Raw genomic sequence first — 26443 nt, forward strand, 5'->3', positions numbered from 1 at the left:
CACTTAAAGGCGAGCAACAAGAGGTAATTCTTTGGATGTGCTATGTTGTTTTATCTGATTGTCACTTTGGTTTTAAACTTTGTGCCAATTTACCAGGGCGTTGTCTAAAATCACCTACCACAACATGCAATCCATTTTCTGGTAGCATCAATATAAATGTTTCTGCAGAATTCTGCGTGCAAAAAGTGTGTTGTTTTTCCAGCGCAAGTGTCGAAATATCACCTTTCTGGGAATAAATGCACTAATCAATATTGATAGGGGGTGGGGAGGTTGGGGGAAGGGGACATATATGACGATAAAGAGCGTGGTTGTTTCGCGACATATGCGATCTTGACAGGCCCACAGATCGCAACCCGAAACATAGACATACGACCCAAGGGATTTTGAAAAATATTCTTGCTTCAGGGACTTGGATTTCGACAAATGTACCTGCTCCAGGGGTGGGATTTCGAAATATAGTTCTGCTTAAGGGGTTGGATTTCGGAAAGGAACTTGGAGTGTTTCTAAATTCCAAGTAAGAGCGCGACACCCTCACCCCCTCACCGTCCAGCTCCCAAACATCCCCGACGGGGCAACTCATTGATATGTGCATATTGCGATGTTTATGTGGACTTATATATGCTTACGCATCTTCTTAATTAATTATTTAATTAATACTTTACAGGTGATAAATCCTTCAGATGCACGAATTGCACCAAAAATCTTGTTTGATTGAGAATATTCATTGACACTAGTTTTCTGATGTAACCACTCTTTGTAAAAATATCTTGCAAAGGACCGTATAAATTTTGGCCAGAAAACCCCCCAAACAGAAGCAATGATATATTATATAAATATTGACTGCCTTGAGGGCATATTGTCAACCTGAGGTAAATTCTGTCGACCGAGGCGAAGCCGAGGTTGACAGTGTTTTCCGAAGGTTGACAATATGCACTGTCACCCTCAAGGCAGCCAATATCTATTTTATTATACCGAACAAAAACTGTAGTATTTTAAAGACTAAAACTACCATTTTCACTGACAACTGCGAATCTTGCTGCCATTTTGGCAAGAATTGTCGGCTGGTAAACAAAGCGCTCAGATGATACAAAGTTTAAGTAAAATACTATCAGTAAATCCCGTATTCATACCGTATTGCCAATTTCATATGTTCTATAGAAGTGAGGTTTTATCATTAGTGCATTTTAAGGTTGCAATGCCAGTTTTATATTAATCATAATGGTTCACATACAAATCCAACATGGCGGCGTATTTGTAGCGTGTTTTCAATTTCATGACGTCAGAGGGTGACAGTGCGGCAGAGGGTGATAGTGCGGGGTGATAGTCGAAAATATTGCCCTGGCGTTTTTACTATATGTTCTATAGAAGTGAGGTATACTACTATTAATTATTATAGCCTAAATGGAGGCACTCGGCCGAATATGATGTTTCATTTGTGGCCAGCAAACATGAACAAGGAGGACAAAACACAGAGAGCAATGCTCCATTTTGTTGGATTAGCCGTGCTTCTCTGTGGGGTTGTTGAAAGCATCAACATATGTTCCATGCGTAACGGCTCAACCACTGATTGTCAAATCGGGGGCAAAGTCTATAACTGCAGTTACCAGCGCCTGACCACTGTCCCATTTATTGGGCCGGGAGCTGACAAGGAAGTCTGTTTCCTGTAAGTTCATTTCTTTTAGATTAATAAAGGTTCCTGTTATATACTAAAGCGTAGTCGCAGTATATAAAAATGGTGTATGTTATTATCGATTTCATCTATCAAAATAAAAATTAGAGGAGTATATAAAATGACCAGTTACATTCCACTTAATTAAACAATATTTTCTTGCCATCTTATAATAAATGGGTGCTTGCTATTACAAAAGACGCATTTTCATGTATTTCAGGGATCTCTCTCATAACCAGTTGGTGGAAGTGAATGATGAGATGTTTAACTTTCTGCCCAACTTGCGATTGCTGTACGTATATACAATCGGGATACCGCCAGATTACTAGTGCATGATATTTGTTACTGTTAAAGTGTGACTTTAACTCATGGTAATTCCTTTTTATTTATTTTATTTTGATTTATATCCACTAGAGGATGCAAGTGGGGAATACGAAACTTCTCGGCCATTTTCCATCATAAACAAAGCCGGATATATATGGACGGTTCAAAATGTCAGAAATCTAAACAGTTTAACTCACTGCAAGTAGATCGCGTAGTAATTTCAATTTAGCAGTATAACTGAATAACTTTATTCTATGGAATCATAATTATTTATGCAATATATACTTCAATAACAATCAATTAAGACTTAGTCATCCACAATACACGTAAAAACTTCAATTAATTAATACTATTATTTAACAGTTAATGAACTACTTGTACTGATTTACTGGCGTATATCCGAGGTTGTTTTCGATGGAAACTGGCCGAGGAGTTCCGAATGGCAAATGGGGTGCGTTAATGAAATGGAAAATGACATGTCAATATTTTAGAAACGTAATGCATATAATATACCATAATGCACCAATTAAGACTATAAATAGCCGGAAACATATTTGTATCTCCATGTTATGATCAGTATTGATGTTAAATAAATTGTACATAAACTATATTCGAAACAGAATTGACAGTTGCGTTGAAACTGTACACTTGGTATTGAGTCAATTTTATAATATACCGATGATTATGGGACACTGAGTGTTAATGATTTTAAATGTCTGTTTTAGGGACTTGAGATGGAACAGAATCAAACATGTCAGTAGATACGCTTTCTTCACATTGCCTATGCTCTCAACGGTGTAAGCTATCCAGTTGGTAAAAAATAGAATGCACACTATAATATATACACTTAATATTTTATCGTGCATATAAGGGGAAAAAAGAAAATACTACATTTTCTTGCATACCGGACGTGTGTTTCCGGTCACGTAACCGGTGCTGGAAAAACTCGTCTTACACCCCCCATGTAAGATCAGTCACGCGCAACAACGCGCCACTTCTCATTTCTTTTATTGTATGGTTTATGAAAAGTATATTATGCATTTTCAATAAAGCACAATCAATAATATAAGTATACAATACTTATAATTAAAATTAAAAATAAATAATCGTAAAAGCGCGATTTTTTAAAGGAACTATTTGACGTCGATAGTGATTTGATATTACTGCGCTTTATGACGTCAGTAAACAACGTCGGACGCGCTTTTGGGTGAAATGTACAAAAGTGCGTTTTCTACGTCACCTTTTCCACAAATTCATAGTTTTAGGCATGCACGAAAAAATATCAACCATGTTTATCAAAAAAAAAATAAAAAAAATCTAAATGTCTTCGTTGTTGCCCGATGTTCATTGGCTATTCACTGAACTGTCACATCCGTTCAGTCTTCACCATAAGGTTTCAAATGATTTATTCTATATATTGTATCTGCTGATTTCACTTTTGAGAAAATTTACAAACATGACCTCTGCCATTCGTCGAAAATCTATGGCAAACACGAATACACTAAAAATGAGCTGGGATCAATATTGTTTTTCGAAAATATGAGGTATCAGTTGAATCAATAAACTATTAATATCTGATATATTTTTTAAACAAAGCAAACTGTGCATATCATTGATGATGCATTATACAGTTTGTGTATACCACGTGATAACCTGCGTCATAAATGCTACGTCAGAAGGCAATGGTTTGCTTCTTACGAAGACTTAAAACAAAAGTAATTTTACTATTCATTCGCCATTTTAAATGAAACATAGCACAGTAAACGCCGCTTACAACGCCTCGCCTTTGGTGTTATACTAACACTTGATTGAGAGTTTAGTTTTTTTAAGCACTTTCACAAAACCGCCGCCTAATAGAGCACTGTCAAAACATTATTTTGGAAACAGTTTTATCGAAGTGTTTGAGAAAACTCATCATCTAATCAAACTCCTAATAAAACGAAGGCTGGACTTTGTAAGCGGCATAGACTGCCCTTTGTTTCATTTAAACTGGTGAAGAAAATAATACATATGTTTGTTTAAAGTCTTCATTCAAAGCAAAATGTTGCCTTCCGACGTCGCATTTATAACATAATTTATCACGTGGTATACACACACTGATTAAAGCCTTTATTAAATTCAGATGGCTTACTGGTAACAACATCGAATGCGGATGTGAAGAGAAACGTGTGGAGTCTTTTAGAAACAACCTACGTGTTAGATATGGGAGAGACCTGCAAATCGATGGCTTCTGTGCAGATGGAAGTTTTCAGTGCTCAGAAGGTATTTATTATTTTCAGCTTTACTGTTTACAAGTTTTATGTTTACAAAAATATTATGAACATGCTGTACAGCAGTCCATGTGGTTAAATATTAAAAAGAAATATATCAAACAGAGGCAAATGCATTTTCTGGTTATTTTATATGCTATTATATTGACTCTAGATTAACTCATTTATTATTGTCTTCGGTTGGGTATTTTTTTCATTTCTTTCATTGGGTAATGCAGCCATGTTCTAGTATTTATTTTACAAAATATATATCACTATCATTGGCTAACTGAATGTTTGGTTATTAACTGGTGGGTACAAAGTATAAAGAATGTTTGATTCCCAAAATAGAGTACTGGTGCTAGGGTGTGTTGACAGTGTTGCACCATTATATGATTGGAAAGTTTTAATACTTTTTCGATTTTGTGTCTTTGAAGGATAACCCTATAGACTGTGTGCAAACTTAGCATCTCCGAAGGTTATATCATTATGCTTTGTGGGAAAATTGTGTCTCCGAAGGAACATTCTTTATACCTTTTGTTCCCGAAGGATCACTCTTTATACTTCATATCCCCGAAGAATCACTCTGTTTACCTTGTGCCCCAAATATTCACTTTTTATACTTTTGATCCACAAAGGATTACTCTTTATACTTTATATCCATAAAGGATCACTCTTTATTCCTTGTGCCCCATAAGATCATTCTTTAATTTTATTTGCCCGAAAGATCACTCTTTATCCCTTGTGCCCCTAAGGATCACTTTTTATACTTAATTTCAAGAATGATCAGTCTTTATACTTGATTTCCCCGAAGTATCACTATTTTTAGTTTGTGCCCTAAAGAATCCCTTTTTATACTTTATATCCACGAAGGATTACTCTTTATACTTTATATCCTCGAAGGATCATTCTTTATACCTTGTGCCCGAAAGATCACTCTTTTTATTTTATTTGCCAGAAGGATCACCCTTTATTTCTTGTGTCCCGAAGGATCAATCTTTATACATAATTCCAAGAAATATCTCTCTTTATACCTTGTGCCCCGAATAATCACTTTTTATACTTTCTTTCCCCGAAGTGCCACTCTTAATACTTTGTGTACCGACGGATCACTCTTTATACTCTTTCTTCCTGAAGTTCCACTGTTTATTCCTTGTGCCCCGAAAGATCACTCGTTTTATTTTATTTGCCAGAGGATCACTCTTTATACCTTGTGCCCCGAAGAAGCACTCTTTATAACTATTTCCACGAAAGATCCCTCTTGATACCTTGTGCACCGAAGGATCACTCTTTATACTTTATTCCCCCCAAAGTATCACTCTTTATACCTTGTGTCCCGAAGTATCACTCTTCATACATTGCGCCCCAAAAGTATCACTCTATATATTTGTCGTCCCCGAAGTATCACTCTTTATAGTTTGTGTCCTTGAAGGATCCATTTTTGTAATTTGTATCTCCGAAAAATCAAACTTTCTTATTGCATGCTTAAAATTAGAGCACTGTTTCAAACAGTTTGTTTATTGTTTTATTTCACCGTAAGTTTTCAATTTATACACCTAAAACATAAAATAAAAAATGAATATCATATTATTTAAACTTAACACTCGGAAAACGTACTTTTGTCACAATCTTTCGGATCTTCTTAATACACTACCATCCCTCAAATGAAGAGGATCATGACGTGTAAATGATATAAATGGACGTCATGTTGTTTGATTGGCAGACATAGTTCAGGCCAGTGCCACGTGCTACACATGCCAACAAGTTGAAACTATCAGTCAGTGCTTACAAAAGCAACAATGCGCAAATGAAAAGGTAAGTTTATCAAGAGTAATATACCAACATATTTCATTGTTTTGAGTTGGTAGTGCCAATAAATAAGTGCTAAAGTTAAACATATTTAGAACCACGTTTTTAAAACTATATTGTATGCTAAGTTTATAACAAATATATAAATTAACAGAAACTAAGACGTCTTTATCTAGAGAAGAGAACCATATATAAGAACCAAACGAGATTGGATGAAATAAATCAAAACTTGTTCCACACCATCCTCACGTAAAACAGAAATGAACATCGCTATCCATAATAATTGATGGCATATCACTGCCGTAAGATAACCTGATTCCGTCCGCTCATTGTTTTGTGTTAATCACTTATTTTTGCAATAATTATCTAGCTATCTAGTTAAAGGCCTAGTTTAAGCCTTATATAAATGACACCTCCCAAACAACAACAACAAAACAACAACAAATGTGTACAGAACACAACCCCTGTTTATTGATCTTAATCTACTTGCCTTGATCCCTCTTATCAGATCTCTGATCTGAGTATACTGCTGTGCAGTTTTGGAAGTTTTATTACAGAAATGGACCCTAAATGGCCCTGAGCCAATAAACAAATACACAGGAAATTGGCCCCTACTGTGACAATAGTGCAATTAGCAAGAGATGCAAAGCAGGGGATTATCATGCCAAACATTCCTTAAACCAGGCCTTTAATACTTTCGGTAAATAAATAACATGATACTTTAAACAGGCTTGAAAGTGCCCAGAACTGCCACCTCTTACCTTTTTATGCTGTACAACACTAACAGATAGTCTAGTCATGATTTCAATAAGTAACACAATTACTGGTTAACTAGATAAGAATCGTGTTACCTATCTATAATCTATCAATAGATTTATACAACTGGTTATCTTCTTATGACTTGCGAATTCCACTTAGTGAGTTGTAACACAAATATGATGTAAGAGAATGAGCGAGCGTAAACAGGTTATCTAACGGCAGTTATTTGCCACAATAAGTATATGTTATACACACATTAATTTAGATCTGCATGCACTATGTTGAATGAATTCGGCTCACAGGATTTGCCACTTGTGTGATAACAAATGACTCGGACAGATCTTGTCAATGTGTAATTAACTCTTGTCCTGTATTTTATACAAATGTATTGGATAAAATAAATCATCATACTGGTGATGGGTCGGTAGGTCTGTCGGCCGGTGAACTTTGTTGCAAATTTCTTCCACAGTTGTCGGTGTATTGTTTCGAAACTTTGTACACAAGATAACCACAATTTAAAAATACATGAATATACTGATTGTATTAAACACTTTGTAGAAAACAACCACAGTTTAAGAAAATAATGCTTTAAGAATTGCTACACATTACTAGAAACTGAACAATTCTTGACATATGTCAGTTTATAAGCAAAGATTTTCTCATAAAAGTGTTGAACATACTATTTAAGTATATAATTGAATTGAAATGTGTCCAAACGTTTAAAATTAAGTTGGTTTCTAATATCATAGCCCTCCTATAGTCATGAACCTTTATGCATCACTCTGTTTTATAGCGGTGGAGAGGAGTAGTAACAATTCATGTGATTGCTATGGTTCATTCCATTGACTAGTTTAATGAGCTGGTTCGATAGCGGCGTTCAAGAGTGTATTTCACTGCTGTGATAGACGTTGTTTAAATTTTGGACTCGTTTAATCAGCTGGTTTGTTTTACAGGGGGTATGTTTCTCAGAAATGGAATATAACGGACAGAGCCTCACCTTTTCGGCAGGATGCAAAGACTACGAGAATTGCATGACGGATCTTCATTTGACATGCACAGACTCCTCGGCTGGCAAAGGAGGCACACTCTCTGCCAACTGTAGATTTTGCTACAAGGGGTCGCTGTCAAATAATATTGTTGTTCCAAGTATGTTTATCCTTTACTTACGAGTGGTATATGCAGAACGCAGAACGTATCAGACATGCTCGTAGTGAAGGAGGCAAACTTTTTGCTTTCAAATAATATTGTTGTTCCTGGCATGTCTATGCTTTCATTGCGAGTAGTATATACAGCATGGTGGAAACACGATCACCGTGAAGTGTGATAATGCTAAGCAGATATCATTTGCGACAGAAGAGCCACGTATGATAGAGTCAAGTATCAATGAATATACACATGGCATGTGTTACTGAATGGCAGAGTCAAGTATCACTTAATGTATTGAAGACATGTGTGTCTGTATGGCAGAGTCAATTACCCTTGAACATACTCATGTCATGTTTTTCTGTAGGGCAGAACCAAGTATCATTGAACATACTCATGGCATGTGTTGCTGTATGGCAGAGTCAAGTATCATTGAACATACTCATGTCATGTGTTGCTGTATGGAAAAGTCAATTACCCTTGAACATACTCATGTCATGTTTTTCTGTAGGGCAGAGTCAAGTATCAATGAACATACTCATGTCATGTGTTGCTGTATGGCAGAGTCAAGTATCATTGAACATACTCATGTCATGTGTTGCTGTATGACAGAGTCAATTATCATTGAACATACTCATGTCATGTGTTGCTGTATGGAAGAGTCAATTATCCTTGAACATATTCATGGGATGTGTTTTGCTGCATGGCAGAGTCAAGTATCCTTGAACATACTCATGGCGTGTGTTGCTGTAGAGCAGAATCAAATATCATTGAACCTATTCACGGCCTGTGTTGCTGTATGGAAGAGTCAGTTATCCTTGAAAATACTCATGGCATGTGTTGCTGTATGGCAGAGTCAATTATCCTTGGATATACTCAAGGCATGGGTTGTTGCATGGCAGAGTCAAGTATCCTTGAACATACTCATGGCATGTATTGCTGTATTGAAGTGTCAAATATCATTGAACATACTCATGTCATGTATTGCTGTATGGAAGAGTCAATTATCCTTGAACATACTCATGTCATGTGTTGCTGTATAGAAGAGTCAAGTAACCTGAACATACTCATGTCATGTGTTGCTGTGTGGCAGTGTCAAGCATCATCTTTGAACATACTCATGTCATGTGTTGCCGTAGGGCAAAGTCAAATATGCTTGAACATACTCATGGCGTGTGTTGCTGTATGGAAGAGTCAAGTATCCTTGAACATACTCATGCCATGTGTTGCTGTATGGCAGAGTCAAGTATTCTTGTACATACTCATGGCATGTGTTGCTACATGGCAGATTCAGATATCCTTGAACATTCTCATGACATGTGTTGCTGTATGGCAGAGTCAAGTATCATTGAACATACTCATGTCATGTGTTACTGTATGGAAGAGTCAAATACCCTTGAACATACTCATTGCATGTGTTGCTGTATGGAAAAGGCAACACCATCCTTGAACATACTCATGGCATGTGTTGTTGTATGAAAGAGTCAATTATTCTTGAACATACTCATGGCGTGTATTGCTGTATGGAAGAGTCAAGTATCCTTGAACATACTCATGGCATGCATTGCTGTATTGAAGAGTCAAGTATCCTTGAACATACTCATGGCGTGTGTTGCTGTATGACAGAGTCAAGTATCCTTGAACATACTCATGTCATGTGTTGCTGTATGGAAGTTGGTGCGGACTTTTCGTTGGTTCCGTAATATAACTCGGTACAAGGCGTTGAATATACTTGTGTTAGATTATTTCTTCCGTTCTTAATGTTATGTTATGATATTGTTTCTTTACGTCTTTAGTTCTTACAATAATAATATCATTGAAGGCAAATTATTTGAAGCAACTTTGGTCAATATTTTGCCGTGATTCAATTATAAAAAAAATAATTTTATGCATACTTATTAAAAGACATAGAACGGATGTTTATTTAAGTAAAAGTTACTGTTAATTAGAACAGCTCATTTAACAGAGCATAACTGTCTTTAAATGAAAATAATAATAGCTATTTTTGTTATGATATCAAACAGAGCCATTACAAGATAAGGCTGATTATTCAAATAGCGAGTACTGTCTTTTACATCGTGCTGTATATACCATAATGGCTGGCAGTTATCAATAACAATGTTTGATTTTTAAAATTCGAAACAATGTGGTTAATACATGATTCTTTATCATGTATTTTATATGTCATTAATATTATTTCTTATAGATTTTATATCGAAGTACACCATCGGTGGAAAAATAACACTGTCTGCAAAGGTAATGCCCAGAACAGAGAACTACACAGCAGAAGTAAGTGAAGTACTCTTTTCTGATAATGCTTATGTGACAGTATGTTAGTATCATTTGAATCATTTGAAAGCTCTGTGAGTGCAGCAAAAATTTCATTTTACAGGAAATAATTAATAAACAAGCTCCCTTGGCAATTTTTTTTAAAAAGTCAGTAAAGAACCAATGGTTATTGGAGCTACCAGAAAACACTCTTATTTGTTGTTTAGTGGTTCTGGCCATATAAACTAGGTTAAACACTAGACTCGTGTGACAGTGAACTCGAGTTTCACTGACCGTACAAAGGCGTGTTTGTCTATATGTGATGTTTGAAAGTTAGCGTCTGTCGTTCAGTGTCGTTTGGGCCCATAACTTGTGCATAACAATTTTGACTACTTGGTTGTCATTGTGTTATTGTCACCTGCATGTGTCTGATCAAAGCTCATGCCATATTGAACTGAGCACTTTCTGTTTGGAAACGATCAGATGTTTATTTGCTTTTTATCGTTTTGAATAAAGAAATCCCTATCGAGCCCATACGAAAAATTTCAATCTGCCTTCTATTTCGCAGCTTAGAAATCTCGTAAGTCAAGCGCCTGGCGATATAGAGGTCGGACAGCTTGAGTTCAGGTTATACATAATACGTTTACTACATGCACAGTTGTTTACATAATTAGTTACGTTACACATATTACTTGCTTTTTAAGATAAACGTGTAAACAAAATATGTATAACTTGTGTGACTTTTGTTTTCCTTTTCTTCAATTACCTTCTACTATTTATAGTACTTAATCTAATAGGCGATGGCATAATGCATTAGTCAATTGTAATCACGCCCCAAGGTCCGCGGAACAGCCAAGCCCGGGTAAAATCCCCACCGTGCGCGGGTGAACAGCTAGTAAAATCCCCGCCAAATGTCCCCGCACCTCGGGGATCCTAGGAAAGGCGCATTCCCCGCTATTATTGCTGCGAATACAAAACCACCGCATTCACCCGGCACTGCGGGGCCACCTGGAAGTTAAAAACACGGCCCATTTCCCGGGCTTTCCCCGGTATTCCACCGGACCTTGGGGCCGTGGTTACAATTGACTGGTACATAACATATTATCGCTTAATTATCCTTTATTGTCTGGTCTCTACATGCCCGTCTGATAATGAAAAAATGTCCATTTTTTAACACTCTTGAAGACGAACGTCACTTTTACTTGAATGTCAATTGTATGCCGACCTACAAAAATGTTTATGAAACCATATATAGACCGAATTGAAGTTTCTTCCGTTGATGACCTCTGAAAAACTGTTGTTAATAGAAGTTTGGCTATGCATATATGCGTATGTCTTATGAGCATTATACAGATAATATTTTTGCTATTAATACATCCTGTCTTGCGACTAATGACTTATTTGTATTACAATGTACCTTTTCTAATGTGTATACTCATGGACATATTGTCTAATGTATTATGAAATTAACTATATATCACCAAATGCATCTGAATGCTCTATTGGTTAAGATGCCCGTCTTTCGTCTTAGTAACGCTCAAGAGTTTATAAATGGGCAATGTTTAATTTAATGTTTAATTTAACAAATCTAAAACTTCAACAAGTAATTCCAATTTCTTTAAGAATCTGAATCATGGATTCACTTTTAAACGAATTGTACTTGATTGTGAAAATTCGTTTTTTTTTTTAATAATTATAGGTAAACTTTTATTATTTATATCCTCTGAGGTTTCAAAAAATGTCATTGAAAGTTAGTTTATGTTTAATTCTTTGTACTGATTTATTGCTGTACTATTGACATACAGGACCAGTATTCATAAAAAAACCTTAGTAAAAAATCAACTGAGGGAAACTTGCTTTTTTGTTTTAAGACGAAGTTAAAACCAAATACGAAAGTTAGCAAAACGGGAGCTTTTATAATAAATGTGAATGAATAATGCTTATGAATAATGGAGGGTATTGTTTACTCAGAAGGTTAATGAATATTGCTTCTGTTCCATTGTTTTCACAGAAACGATGGCCTCCTTTTAACGTTCCGGATGTACGTCACAACAGTGTATTTTGAAACATTGGCGCACGTGTTAAATGGGATTGCTAACGAAATGAGAATCAATATTCAAAGCATATCCTTTAATGCCCTTGTCGAGAATGGGAGTGCCGGTAATTTATATTCATATTTACATAGAAATAGGTGAAGAGCACTTGACCTTCACGTGGAACACGCCATAAAAACTTCGAACATATATATTACCTATATGGTCCTAAGATAGCTATTGTGATCGGTCTATGTTTGGAGTCCGTTGTCCGGTGTCCATCGTCCGGCGTCAACAATAGCTTATGAACATCATCTTCTCCTAAACCAACAATTTCGAGGAAAATTTATAGGAATGTTCCTTGGGTGGTGCTCTTTTAAATTTATTTAAATAAAATGAATTCCATTTGGAACTCTGGTTGCCATGACAACCTAAAGAAAAAACAACCACAAAACTCTTCTTGACCAAAACTATGAGGCCTAGAGCTAGGCATTTGGTATGAAACATTGTCTAGTGGTTGTCTACACTGATGTCATAATTTGCCCCACCCCGTGGGTTACACGTTTTTTATAAACACCATTCATTAAAATCTAAAAGTTGTTAAGTTTATTCTTGAAGCAAGGGCAGAAAATCTTGCTAAATTGTCTTATGTTGGAGATTAAATTATTGTATATTTTAAGAAACGAGGGAATGGATTTATATTTTATTAATTCTTCAAAATAGTCACTGTTCAGGTAAGTATTGCTCTTTTTAAAGGTTAATGTAATCCTTGGATTACATTGAATGTGAAATTTTGACCTACTATCTTATTTTTGAAGTTAGAGTAATGAAAGTTGTGTAGAGTTTTGAAAATACATATCAATGTTTGTCCTCTGAGGGCATTGACTGTGACCTTTTGACCTTTATTATTTTTTAAAGCTACAGCAATACAATTTGGACCATGTGTACAGTTTTCAAAACAAATATCAACATAATCCTAGGATAACGTTGGATGTGACCTTTTCACCTACCTTTTTGAAGGTACAGCAAATAAATTTGGATCATGTAAACAATTTTGAAAACAAATATCAATGTCATGTTAAGATGACCGTGACAGTGGCCTTTCAACCAATTACTTATTTGTGAAGTTGTAGTTATGAACTTGTGACCATGCGTAGAGTTTTGGAAACAAATATGGTATTCTTGGATGACCTTGACCTTGCATCAAACATGGACCATGTGTAGAGTTTTGATAAAAATATCAATGCTGTGCTTTGATGACCTTACTTGTGACTTTTTGACATATCTTCTTATCTTTGAAACTGCTGTGATGTAATTTCAAGCATTTGTTCAGTTTTGTGAAAAAAACATCAATAATGAATATGGCAGGCGATCTTTCGACTTAACAATATGGCCCTCTTGTAAGACTTAGTGTGTTTTTTGTCTTCAGCAATTTCGGAATTAAAAAGTTAAATAGTAATAACATAAGTGTTGCAATACCTGGAAAAGAAATTCGGTCCCAATACATGAGCGAATCCCTTTAAACGGAGTAGCTTTTTGGATATTCGACAACTAGGCCTCTCTCTGTAGTTTATTATTGTAAAATAAGAATAACAACCACCTTTCTATATACCTTTTGTGTATTTAAAATCATCTCAGTCACCAAGAGTGGAACTACAATGTCCATCGGTCGGTTTTGCGGGTGATCAGCCGGTTAAACGGTCTGTAAAACCACTACTTGAAAGCGCCATCACTCGAGCAACAGCGCCACCACTTTTTTTAAATATGTACATATTTCCTTTTTAAGAAGTGCTTATTAGTTTGTTGTGGCGGCGTTGTTTGTATCGGCGTAAATATTGTACATAATAATTGTATTTACATGCGCCAGAATTTTCTTACGGTGTAAGTAAGCAACGAAGTAAACTTGAAATGTTATTAGACCTCAAAATATTCACAAGTCGGGTTCGGGAGAAAGTTCCAGGCACAACCGTTTGTCAACTATTATATAGTAGCCAATCGTCAATAAAAGTGTTATTACACGGTGCAACATTTTTCGATTTTCGAAATATGTCCTTTAAATAGAATATTATTATAATAAAACATATCATTCTCACGTATGTAGAACACACAAGGCACAGCTGCACCACGGAAGTATCGACATCTCATTTTTTTTCAAAACAGATAAGTGGTGGAGCTGGCGTTTAGTAGCCTTGCTCTAGCAGTAAAGATGAGTTTTGATTAAGAGATATCATAAGTAAAGAGGACAGTGAGATTAAAATCATCGACGATGTTGAGATCATATATACACTACGGTTATATGGGAACCTGTTGTTCAAAGTAGCATTGCATTTTTTATACATTATGCTCCACCTAAAACGATTTCAAACACTGTTTTGTAAAGTCATAATTACCATTTTATAAACTGGTCTTGTTTATACTTATGGATATGTTTCAGTCGTAATATGCTTGGTTCATGCTTGTAGGTACCAACGCCTTCTATAAAAAGGTCGTTTGATACCTCCTGGGTTATACATAACGAATTACGTATATCATCGGCTGTGAGCTAATAGTTAAACGCAATTCTTATTTTGGACTTTATCTTATGTCTTAATATATGGCGTATGGGCTTGTCCCTGAACAACTTCCCGATGCCTTGTTGCATAACACATTTGTTCGTACTTTATGAAGAACCTGTCCACTGCCCAGAGATCAGTGAAGATACGCCCCGAGGACTCTTTGTTTGGCCAGTGACCATAACCGGCAACGAAATTACGGTTACCTGTCCGATTAATGCGAAGGAAAATGCAACTCGAAAGTGGTACATTAATTTGTTTTAAACAATTTTAGTAGTTTTGATCATACTTGTTATATTTCAAAATAAAGGTTTGTTTGTCAGATTGTCATATGGCCATACAAATTCGATTCTATAAAGAGGGTAAGGTTCGAGTTATAAAACTTACCTGCCGTGCAAGAAATAGACTGAAAAATGCCCTAAAAGCAATTATTTCACTCTTTTAAATACATACTCTCGCTAGCAGATTTTACTTATGATATCAGTGCCTGTCCATACATTTGAAAAAAGTTATGTTTCTGTGCAAATATTATATTGGAGTTATGTAGTACTTTGTTTTTGAATTCTGAAAACCTACTTGCCATGCATAGACCCTGGCATTCCATCGATCCGTGTGCCACTAAGCAAGACAGCTATGTCATATATATATATATATATATATATATATAAATATGTATAAAATAGCTATTTATTGTATCCATTTCATTTCTATTGCATTGTTATATTTTTTGCGGAGCATCCAGTAATGAAATGTTCTTAATCTCCACTTTGTAAAACAGTAACTACAAAGCAGAGTGGGAAAGTGCCGCAATATCAAAGTGTTTGTTCAAGGACTCGTTTGCCAGAAAATTAGAAGAAATGGACAATGTTTTTGTCACCGACGGTATGTATACGATAAGATGTGTCAATGAATTAAATAATATATGTTTAAGTTGACTTTAAGCATTAACAAATCTTTGGAGAAGTGCGAGGTTATTTACTCAAAACAGTAGTTTAGATCTCCAGTGAACACCTGGCCGGTATTTATAAATCATCTTAAGTCATTCTTTAACTGAAGTTGTTTCCTTATTGTTCTTTCGTCAAGTTAAACGAAGTGTTTCAGTGAAATCAACGTAAAATTATGTATATTGTTGAAATTGAACACAACATCGAATAGTTAATACACCATTTTTAAAGAACTCGCGACGAAACCACGTCGTCTGTAACAAAAAAGGTACAGTTACAGGATTTTTCCGATCGTTATTTAAATGATAAGGCGGAAATCCGTCATTGTCCATGTGAGCTATGTCACGATGGTGGGGGACATCACCTATGAAAAGGCACAACGGAAAAAAACACCCATTTTGTGCACTTTTTAAGTCAATTAAACAGCACCGAATAGTAGATGGTACTGTTAAACTGGTCGGGTACCGGGTACTATAATTTAAACCCATGGATCCTCCCAAACGAACCATTCTCGTGGGTACCAAGGTAACCGTCGATGTTCAAAAAGCAAGCTGTATACAAAGAAGAAGTATTGATATTAATATACATTTTTTTCCAGAAAATGTACAGGAGCTTGTCAAGAACTTAAGTTCTGCATCAAACAACTGGACAACGTACCATGAGCATCACGTAGACATCACTGTGAATGTCCTTGAAAACGTAATGAATTACGCTACCACTGGATTGTCAACTGCAGTTTCAGAGGATTTAGTTAGCGTTATCAGTAACGTTATGAACGTTAACGATTCTATTCTATCAAAGGCTCAAAGCACGGGCAAAACGTCACAGAGGTACGAATTCAAATAGTAACTCCTTCATTTCAGTCTTCACTAATGAGTAGCTCACAAATGCTTAAGTGTCCAATTACAAAATTTACATTAGCTTATTTTATTATATCAATATACATTCAAAGATCTTGCTAGTAAGGCCTCAATAACGAGTACTTTTCCGCAGATCTAACATGAATGTTGTTTGGTTCAGCATGGTTCAGATTGACCTCTCCTTGAAAAGTAAAGATTCCTTTAAGTATACTACTTTTACACAATGTGTAGCTTTTTCGTGTCAATTGTCAGGTGTGTACAATGAAACTGAATGTATCTTTGGCGCTCTTACTTTTGACATAATTGTGTTCTTTGCATATATCAGGGATGAGTTGCAAAGGAAGTGAGAATCGCATAGCGTTTGTTTTGTGATGTTTTGAGCCCTGTTTAAAATCAAACAACGACTTAAATCGTTGAACAGCGCTATCCGGTTAAAAATAGAAAAAGTTAATAATGCGGGAAATTTTAAGCCCCGCCAACTAAAAGTCTATGTGTTTTTAACATGCAAATGTTTATGCAACGACCTGAATAGCGCTATTCACGAGATAGCAAATGCCACCCAAGCGTACCTAGGTGGATAGTATTCTAATTTACCGTTGCAAAAGCGCTCGATAGCAAACAGCTTAAGCAAATCACCACATTATGAACTGTATTTGAAATTATGTTTTAGAATGGTTGAGCTGGTTGAACTCATCGGAGAAAGAGTTAACAGGAGCCGAAATAAGTTTCAATCGGTGAAGCAAAATGTAGCTGTTGTTGCCTTAACAGATGCGGACAACGAAACTAAAGGATACACATTGTCTTTTAAAAGCAACAGCTCTGATCTAACGGATTCGGGGGTATAATTGATATGTTTCTTTTGCCATTAATTAAAACGTAGAAAGTAGTGCCAGTATATCTAACGTTATTATTATATAATAGTGCTTTAAACTTACTTAAAGTGAAGAAGATGTCCTCGAAAATAAAATTATTGGTGATGTTGGCTTTTTTGCTGCAACTATTGACACAAGCATATTTCAAGGATATGAAATGCGTTTGCAAACCTGACGGCTCATGGTCACACTGTGTCATAAAATTGTCATAAGCTTTGATCGTCCTGAGTGTATTGAAAAATTGAACTCAAACGAAAGCTTAATACACACATTCGTCAAACATTTAAAGTATTCCTTCAAACAATAGACGTCAAACAATGTTCTATATATAACGGCCTATTCTTACTTTAAGTTTTATGAAACCGTCTAAAAAATGTGTTTCAGGTGAATGTTGTTGTTGGTGAAGCTGATGTTGACAACGGAAACTCTGGGATAACCGTCCCCGGCAATGCAAGCACACGTAGAAATATTACGATTAGCATTCTAAATAATGAAAAACTGTTTACGGTAATTGTTTGATATTCTATTATAGTTGTTGATAATATATTTACAGAAAATACAAAGTATTGTACCTGGCGATATACAAGACTGACTGATAGGTTTGCCCATCTTATTTATACTAATAGAATAACATTACATGCCTAAGACAATCAACTGACTGACTGGTTTATGTTTAACAACAGTAACGAACTTTAAACGGCTTGGTCATCTTTACAGTCACAAGAAAGAAGGCATAATGTTAACAAGACGGGCAAGAAAGCAAAACATCGACATATTAACAGCAGGGTAATCGGTGCTAGAGTACCGGGCTTCAATGTGTCGAACTTGACGACCCCTGTTAGGATAACGCTGCAACATAGGAAGGTAACCCTCTGCTTGATACTGTGTATTCTTATTTAAAATTTAGTTAGGTGGTAAATTGCATTATAATATATCTTACATGAAAATTATTTTGCAGAAGGGAGGTAATGTGACATGCGTGTATTGGAGCGAAAAACAACATTTGTGGAAAACGGACGGATGTTCTGTGCACAAAACAAATGCTGATTACACTGTGTGCCACTGCGAGCATTTGACTAACTTTGCTCTTCTTATGGTAAGGGTTTTTGAGGGGTCAATTGACAGTTTTCACTTGATAAGATAATTCTACAGTATTGCATGTAAATGTTTTGGAATCTAGAATGATCTATTAAGATACTTCAAACACAATTATATCAAATTCGTTGACAAAGTGTGTTTTTCGAATGTCGATAATTGACTGTTTTTAATACTATTATTAAAGTACTGGTCAATGAACTTAAATAAATAAGGAATTTTACTTCTATGAAAATTATTTTTCTTACTGAAAGGATATACACAACACTGGAGAAACGTTATCGGATACAGAACGGAAAGTCCTAAAAATGTTATCTCAAATTGGGTGCGGCTTGTCGTTTGTAGGTGCAACACTGACGTCCATCACACATTTTATGATGTAGTAAGGATTTTCCCAGTAATACTTATTTGTATGCTGACTTATGATAAACACATTTTATGGCTTATGAAAGGACATTTTACAGTTTCATTAACCCATAGTGTTAAATTAACTAGAACTTAACAATACATGCAACACTTGTTCTCCTGACTTTTCACAGTATGGTTAACCGATAGTGTTAAAATAACGATACCATAACAGAATATGTATCACTACTACTGTTCCGAGTTGTGTAATAAGTGAATTCCAATGGCCTGTTTATCATTATTTCAGTAGTTCATTATCGTCACGTTTAAGATAATTAAGATTGATCATGTTAATAGTGTTTACGCAACATAAAAAAGAAAGAAAGGCAAACAAAGCTACATAAATACTTGATAAGACGTGTTTGCATTCCAAATGTAGATTGTTGTTTTGTTTTGTTTTCAGTTATTCAAAGGACAGGCTGTTTAAACAATTCAAGTAAGGATGCTGAACAGTCCGGTTGTTTGCTTTACATAAACAAACTATCAATAAAAAATCAAACACTGTATTGTTATATTATAAAAGTAAATATTGTTATTACAATAATAAATCTATAACTATCTAAGTGTAACTTGATATTATATGCACTTTAACAATCATCGCGAATGAACCAATGTGTTGATTGATCATTTTAAATACCCTTTGTCTTGTTATTTTTTCCTGTGACATAAATGAAACTTTTTGCCCAAATACATTTATATATGATTACAATGTGTATATTGTGTTTTAACCGTGCTCTCGTACCCGTTTGCAGAGACAGGTCCTCGGCTGGTCAAACATCCGTCACCGTGGCTTACCTTTGTGGCGCTATAAGTGTGATTGACCTTGTTTTTGTAATTGGAAATTTTGGGTTTGCCGAAGAACCACGGTTTTGCAAGGTATACAGCTATTTTAGTTGACACTTGCGATGTGCTTTTTTAATTTATTTAATATTTAGTTAAATAAGCGTGTCCCCTGAAATAAGTTTATGATATTTGATTAAGCAATGCCAAACATACGTATATATGTAAAGTGTCCGCGGACGGATAGGTTTTTTGATTCCCGATCGAAAAACAACAACAACGCATTTAACATGGTTATTTATTTTGCCGAATAGTTTTAATTTCCTTTTACTAATATTTCGTCTACAGAATTGGAACCAATATTCTTCATTTTGTACTTGTATTCTTGGTATTTCATATCAGGAAATGATGCATTCTGTGTGATTCCAATGAACAAAACACTTAAATACAAGTTTTATTTTAACTCATTTTGCAGTGGAAAGATATCTAACAACTGAGAGGCTCAGGTGTCTATATTCTGCACAGGAAGTCACTCATTCGTTTTTTTTTCAGGATTGCTAGATAGAATTTCGAACTAAGGGTTGACAATAAACATAAAAAACAATTTGATATGGACTTTGTGATAAAGGATTGCGCTCGAGAATCATGAATAGGCGTCCTGAATCATAAAATTGTGTATCGCAATTCTTTAATTATAGAAAGGATGCATCTAAAGCTGCACTCACACAGATTTGCCATTTTTACAACTTTTTTTATTTTTTGTCTTGGAAAGGGCAAATTTTTGCGTTAATATTCGCAAACCAATAATAAAAGACTGCTGACAAAAGATCAGATCACAGATTTTCATATTTTCTTTCGAAAATTAATGTTTTATGACTTAAACCGTTACAAACGGTTTAAGGAAAATGCATAAAACATTGAACTTAACTTTAAAAATCTGCGATCTACTCTTTGTCAGCAGTCTTATATAATTGGTTTCCATGGATTTTTACAAAAATTGGCTCGTTCAAAGACAAAAAATAAAAAAAAGTTGTAAAAATGTTCAATCTGTGAGTGTGCAGCTTTAATGACCCTTGTGCGTACAACAGACTTCTACCCGGAGTACATCTGCCCATTTTAAAATTCAAAAAGATTCAATATGCAAGCGGTAGCTTGATGTTTTTCATTTGTGAATTAAGTAATGAATTACTATTATTATTATATTTGTTTTCTTTACTTTTTATTATTTATTTCATAAAACAGGCTTTTAATCACAAAAGCAATTTACCATGGACTTTATTTTTTTCAAGGCAATAGCTGTGGTTTTGCATTTCGCTTTTCTGTCAGTATTCTTATTCATGGGGGTCATGTCTGGGCTCCTGATATACAAATTGGTCAGGCCATTTAAGGCCCAGGGCGAGGTCGGTGGAAGATACTTTCATCCAGTAATTGCTGCTATTGGGATCGGTATGTAGGACATTTTACAGTTTATATTTTAATCAATGTAAACAATGTATACGATTATCCTTTAAAGTTTTACTGTTGAAAGAACTCACCATATTACAGTGGTATGTCAACTAGCGGAACCGTGCGCGTGTGGACTGGCTGTACAGCCGGGAAAACTAGTTTATGTTATCACTGTTTTCAGTGCTCTAAACCATCTTGAATCTTGTATCTTGTAATATAAATTATGTCAAGGTTAAATTTAGTATGCCAAGTGGGATAGCACAAAATACACTAACATTTGAATTATTTGAAAATCATTTAAAACTAGACAACAAATCCTGAAAATAGAAAACCACTGTGGGGTGTTTAAAGAGTTTCATTTAAACTACCATTGATAAAACAATCACAGTCTATCAGTATAAATTTTATACATTTTGTTATTCCGAATAATTGCTCCTACAGAATGTTGCATAAGTAATATGTTCTATTTCTTTTTACCCGAATATGCTATACAAGTTATGTTTTGCAGGTTTACCTATTTTGGTAATTGCTGTGGCTATGTGCGTTAATATATCTGAGATTTATGGATATCAACCTTCAGGAATGTAAGTTTAAATTATAGTCCTCTATACATTTCATTACATTGATATATCATGGCATTACTAGTATAATTTCTACCACTAGCTTAGCTCTTTGCCAATGTAATTTCGTATCAAATGAAAGTTTAGACAGTGCGATTTTATAGGTTACTAACTTGTTACTGTTACTTGTTACCTTAAATCGTATATTTTAGGTGCTGGATAAGTCGATTGACATTTCAAGCCACAGTCATTCCAGTGGTATCTATTATACTTTCCGAGAACATTTGCGCTGTTCTGTTGTACTTACATGTGCGAAACAAGATGCGAAAGAAAATGAATTCGGCGAACATCGAAATGCACAAATGGAAACAAGTCACCGACATTATGCTCAATGCTGTAAAAATGGCATTCCTTTTAGGGATACCTTTTGGGTTTGCATTTTTCGCAATAGGCGATGCAGCATTTGTTGTACAGATACTTTTTGTACTTTTCAATACGTTGCAAGGTGTATTTATATTCATTTTCTTCTGGATCAAAGACAAAAATGCACCAAAATACTGTAAACACACCCTACTTTGTTTCAAATCTCCGTACGAACAAAGGCAATCCCAACAAGCAAGTGAAGGTCAGTATTTTCTTTATCAAATTGTTTTATAGACGGCGTTTTAAATTACGCGTTTTTGTGTTTATCCTATTCCGTAGAATGTCTGTTTTATTCGAGCAAGCGCATGCAATTTTTGAATTTAATATCCATATTTAGTTTAAGCTTATTCCTTAGAATGTTTGATGTATTCATTAGAGCAAACATACGAATTATTCTTTTATGAAATCCAGATGTGAGCGAGCTGGCAACTGCCAAGCCAAGCACGTTTGCATCGACTGCAAACAGTAAGTTGTTTGTTAATTTATAACAGTCTTATACAAAAAATGCTATAACTGATTTGGCTGGAGCTATTTTTGATGGTTGATTTGTTTTTTGTACACTTTTAAGACATTATTTGGATCAACGTATACTTCAAACAAAATAAGTCATCAATTGAATAAGTAAATCAATTTTGTTACTAATAAACATTAGTTGAACATCGTGACTTTTCATTTGTAATTTTGTTTCAACCAATCATGCACTACGTATTTATGCATAATACGTTCCAGTCTGTAATACAGATTATGTGGTACCAGTCTGTATTGCAGATTCTGTCGAACCAGTCCGTGTTCCAGATTCTGCCGTGGAAAAAGTGGAGGACGATGTACCAAAGGCAACAGGTAACTCAAATAATATATTAGTACATTTAAATATATCATAGATACGTCGCACTTAAAGCTACTTTCCTATGGCTAACCATCAGCTACTAAGATACAAGCTTCAATATGTGTCTGTTTATACATACAGGTGATTGCTTAAGGTATGAAATGTACTTAGCTTTTTCGTTTTAAGGCAGTTGTTTCAATACATTTTCCTTTTTTTATTCGCTACATTTATCGAAACAATTCAAACGTTTTAATTTTTAAGTTGACAGCAAAATCCTTGATCAAATTTGAGTAGCAAGTGGGTGTTTTCAATATGATATTGTAACAATAAACGGATATGCAGTTTATGTATCCTATTGAAAACAATAACATTGATAGTTGGCAAGAGAATGGTGTCTTTTTGCTGCCAAGATTTATAATTGCAATGATAGATTTTATTTTGTAAGATTGTTAAAAACATGAACGAGTGTCTTGACTGATATTCTATATACATGAAATATCTTAATTGGCATTTATTTTTTGTAGTTTTCAGAGGTGGTTGGAAATTTTAAAGGAAAAGTAAGTTTCAATGTGGATGGCGTTCCACAAGTGTATTTAAATAATCTGACAGCTTCATTGAGATCTTATGCCTTATCTATGAAGCTCCTGTATAATTCTAAATGTTCTGCTGAAGCCTTTCTGACAAACCTGTTGTGCCACTTCCGTGACATTTCTAATACAACAAAACATCTAAGCGAAGCATACCATCGAACATATAGCCCAGTATTCAGCTGAATCGTTATTAAAACGTACTATCCTGGATTCGCAAACACCAAATGGAGATCGTTCTATATATTTTTTGTTAAGCTCTAGTTGATCTTATAGTTTTATATCTATTTAAAAAATACAAGGTGCTCCTAAAAACTAGTGTCTTTTCTATAATTGAAACCGTGTGTGAAGTACGAGGGCTGTTCGTAAATTTCTTGAACATGTACTGTTTCTTTAAATATAAATATAGCTTCATATTACATGTAATACTGTTCTATCTTTTCCAAGAGTCACATATTTAAAATATGTATTTTGTAGATATGCCCATATTGAATTTGAATAAACTTTGCGAAGGAAAGTAAGGGTATGAACGTTAGAGTATTTTGCAAATTATTTGTATTGGATTTTGAAATACTGCACGATACAACTTTCAAATCAAACATAACTTAGATAAAAATGATATTTAGTAACTAACATGACTCTATATATTTCATTCTACATTACCATTGATTTTGTTGTTGTTTGTTTTTATTCCTCTTCAAGAGTATCTATGTTGAATATCATATTCAGTTTTTAACTATTTTGCATGGTAGGTTTAAAGTCAACATGTATATATTTGTATTCCTATCGCAGGTTTAGCTATAGGTTTATGAGAGAGTGATGCACCTTGTCATTTTTAGCTATCAACATTCTGCTCTAACAATATAAAGGCGTTTAAATTACAAATATTAATCATCACTGAAATAATGCTTTATTTATTACTGTATTCGGAGTGTTTTGGCATATGACTCCATTTTCTTAAAATATTTTACATTTTCAAATCATTTTGAAGGAAAGATTAGCTAATACAGGTCGCTTTTATTTTTGATAATGTTTTCCTTATTTGTTCCCAGTTTTAGTACAAAAATGCTTTCTATTATGAAACTCTATGATCACACAGTTTTAAACTTAATATTTTTTAAGGCAGACTGTGTGGGATGTTTATAGTTTCAAACAATGACTGCATTGTATCTTTGAAAAGTTTTTGCATTAGGTGCTCTGAATTGTATCCCTCCGTCTGCAGATAGAGCTGGGATCTCTGATCATAGAAGTACTTGGGGTTTACCTATACGTTTATTATTATGTGTTTCCTCAAGTTAATGCATACTTTGATAAGATTTACCTTTTGCGTTTTATCTTTATTAAGGATTGTTGGGATAAGAGTGAGGTTTGTGCACATAAACTGGTTTAAACCCCCAATAAATTTACATTTTACTGACCGTTCCAAGGCGGTACCTAACAATTCTTGATAAACATATCTTTCTTTTTTTATATAGTATGTATGCACTGTGCTGTTTGTGGAGTTTTGTGCTGTTCCTTTATGTTTTATGTTTCTTGTTTGTGATTTTATGTTCTATGTCTTTGGTGTTAACCCCGTGCCACTAAACCGGGTCTATGTTTAAACCTTTTGCTACTGAGCTTGTTCAAACTGACGGTGTAATATTGTAAGTGTGAACAAATATGCGATTTCTACTCTATTGAACAAACATATGTATCCTTTACATGTGATCAAACTAGTTAAGTTCAATACATGCTTTGTTAAATGATATTGGTTTGTCTCACGTTCGGTATGTACATCTTGTGTAATACAATTTATCGTTAAAACGCCGTAACTGTTAAAGGTGCACTCTCACAGATATACCATTTTTACAACTTTTTTTTATTTGTTTGTCTTGGAAAGAGCATTTTTTCCGGGAATATCTGTAAACCAATAATAAAAGATTGCTGACAAAAAATCAGATCGTAGATTTCGATATTTCCGTTCGAAAATTAATGTTTTATGGCTTAAACCGTTACTAACGGTTTAAGAAAAATGCATAAAATATCATTTTTTGAACTTAAATATAAATATCTGCGATCTATTTTTTAACAGCAGTCTTATATACTAGTAATTTGATTCCATGGATTTTCGCAAAATTTGGCTCGTTTCAAGACAAAATATAAAAAAGATGTTAATACGTTCAATCTGTGAGAGTGCAGCTTTAAGGGAGCTTTGCATCGAGAAGTAAAGTTGGTGAACAAGCTCCTGTTCGAATTATAAGAGTTTAAGGATGCATTATAATTTGAGCGATACTATACCATTTAACCTGGTTATACAACTTTTGAAATTTACATGTAGAAATAGTAATTGTCCTGCTGTTTGTGATCAGATTGAACACTCATGTAATATGTAATATTTGAGATTTCCATGCAATTGGTGATCAATAACATTATTTCTTTGAATGCAATTACTTTCTTGAGTTAGGAAAGAAATAAGTACCAATATTATTTTTTGCACATCCGTTCTTTATCTGAACTTTTCTAAAATTCATATTCTGTTTGACCTGCATACATGCAAAATGCAAGATAATTGTATTACGTATATTTATCCATAAAACGATTCACATGTTTAATGCAATATGTTTTCGACTTCTGAGCTTGTTCCTGTATTTTTCATTGTTTGATTGTATTGTTTAATGGAATACATTATTGTAAATATTTGTTTATGTTACAGGAATGACTCTTTTCCGTGTGCTGTTTGTTTCAATTATTCACTAGTATAAAAACATAGATGTTTTGACGAGTGTAAATATATATATATATAATTTATATATATATATATATAGAAGAATGTATACAAATGTATGTAAATAAAGCACTG

General features: G+C 34.5%; 1 protein-coding gene across 1 annotated transcript; it reads left to right on the forward strand.

The window, feature by feature from the left end:
* Nucleotides 1-26443, forward strand: LOC128236946 (adhesion G-protein coupled receptor G6-like). Its single transcript, XM_052952086.1, has 26 exons — nucleotides 1-23; nucleotides 1397-1663; nucleotides 1890-1961; nucleotides 2719-2790; nucleotides 4116-4255; nucleotides 5966-6057; nucleotides 7764-7956; nucleotides 10160-10242; nucleotides 10790-10848; nucleotides 12233-12381; nucleotides 14922-15051; nucleotides 15585-15688; nucleotides 16349-16580; nucleotides 17281-17449; nucleotides 17867-17989; nucleotides 18200-18346; nucleotides 18441-18578; nucleotides 18832-18959; nucleotides 19386-19418; nucleotides 19735-19858; nucleotides 21052-21208; nucleotides 21717-21792; nucleotides 21981-22393; nucleotides 22603-22656; nucleotides 22960-23031; nucleotides 23542-26443. The coding sequence occupies exons 2-26, from the start codon at nucleotides 1422-1424 to the stop codon at nucleotides 23565-23567; spliced, it is 3228 nt and encodes a 1075-aa protein (XP_052808046.1). The 5' UTR covers nucleotides 1-23; nucleotides 1397-1421; the 3' UTR covers nucleotides 23568-26443.

Source organism: Mya arenaria, chromosome 6 (assembly GCF_026914265.1).
Source record: "Mya arenaria isolate MELC-2E11 chromosome 6, ASM2691426v1".
NCBI classification, from domain to species: Eukaryota; Metazoa; Mollusca; class Bivalvia; order Myida; family Myidae; genus Mya; species Mya arenaria.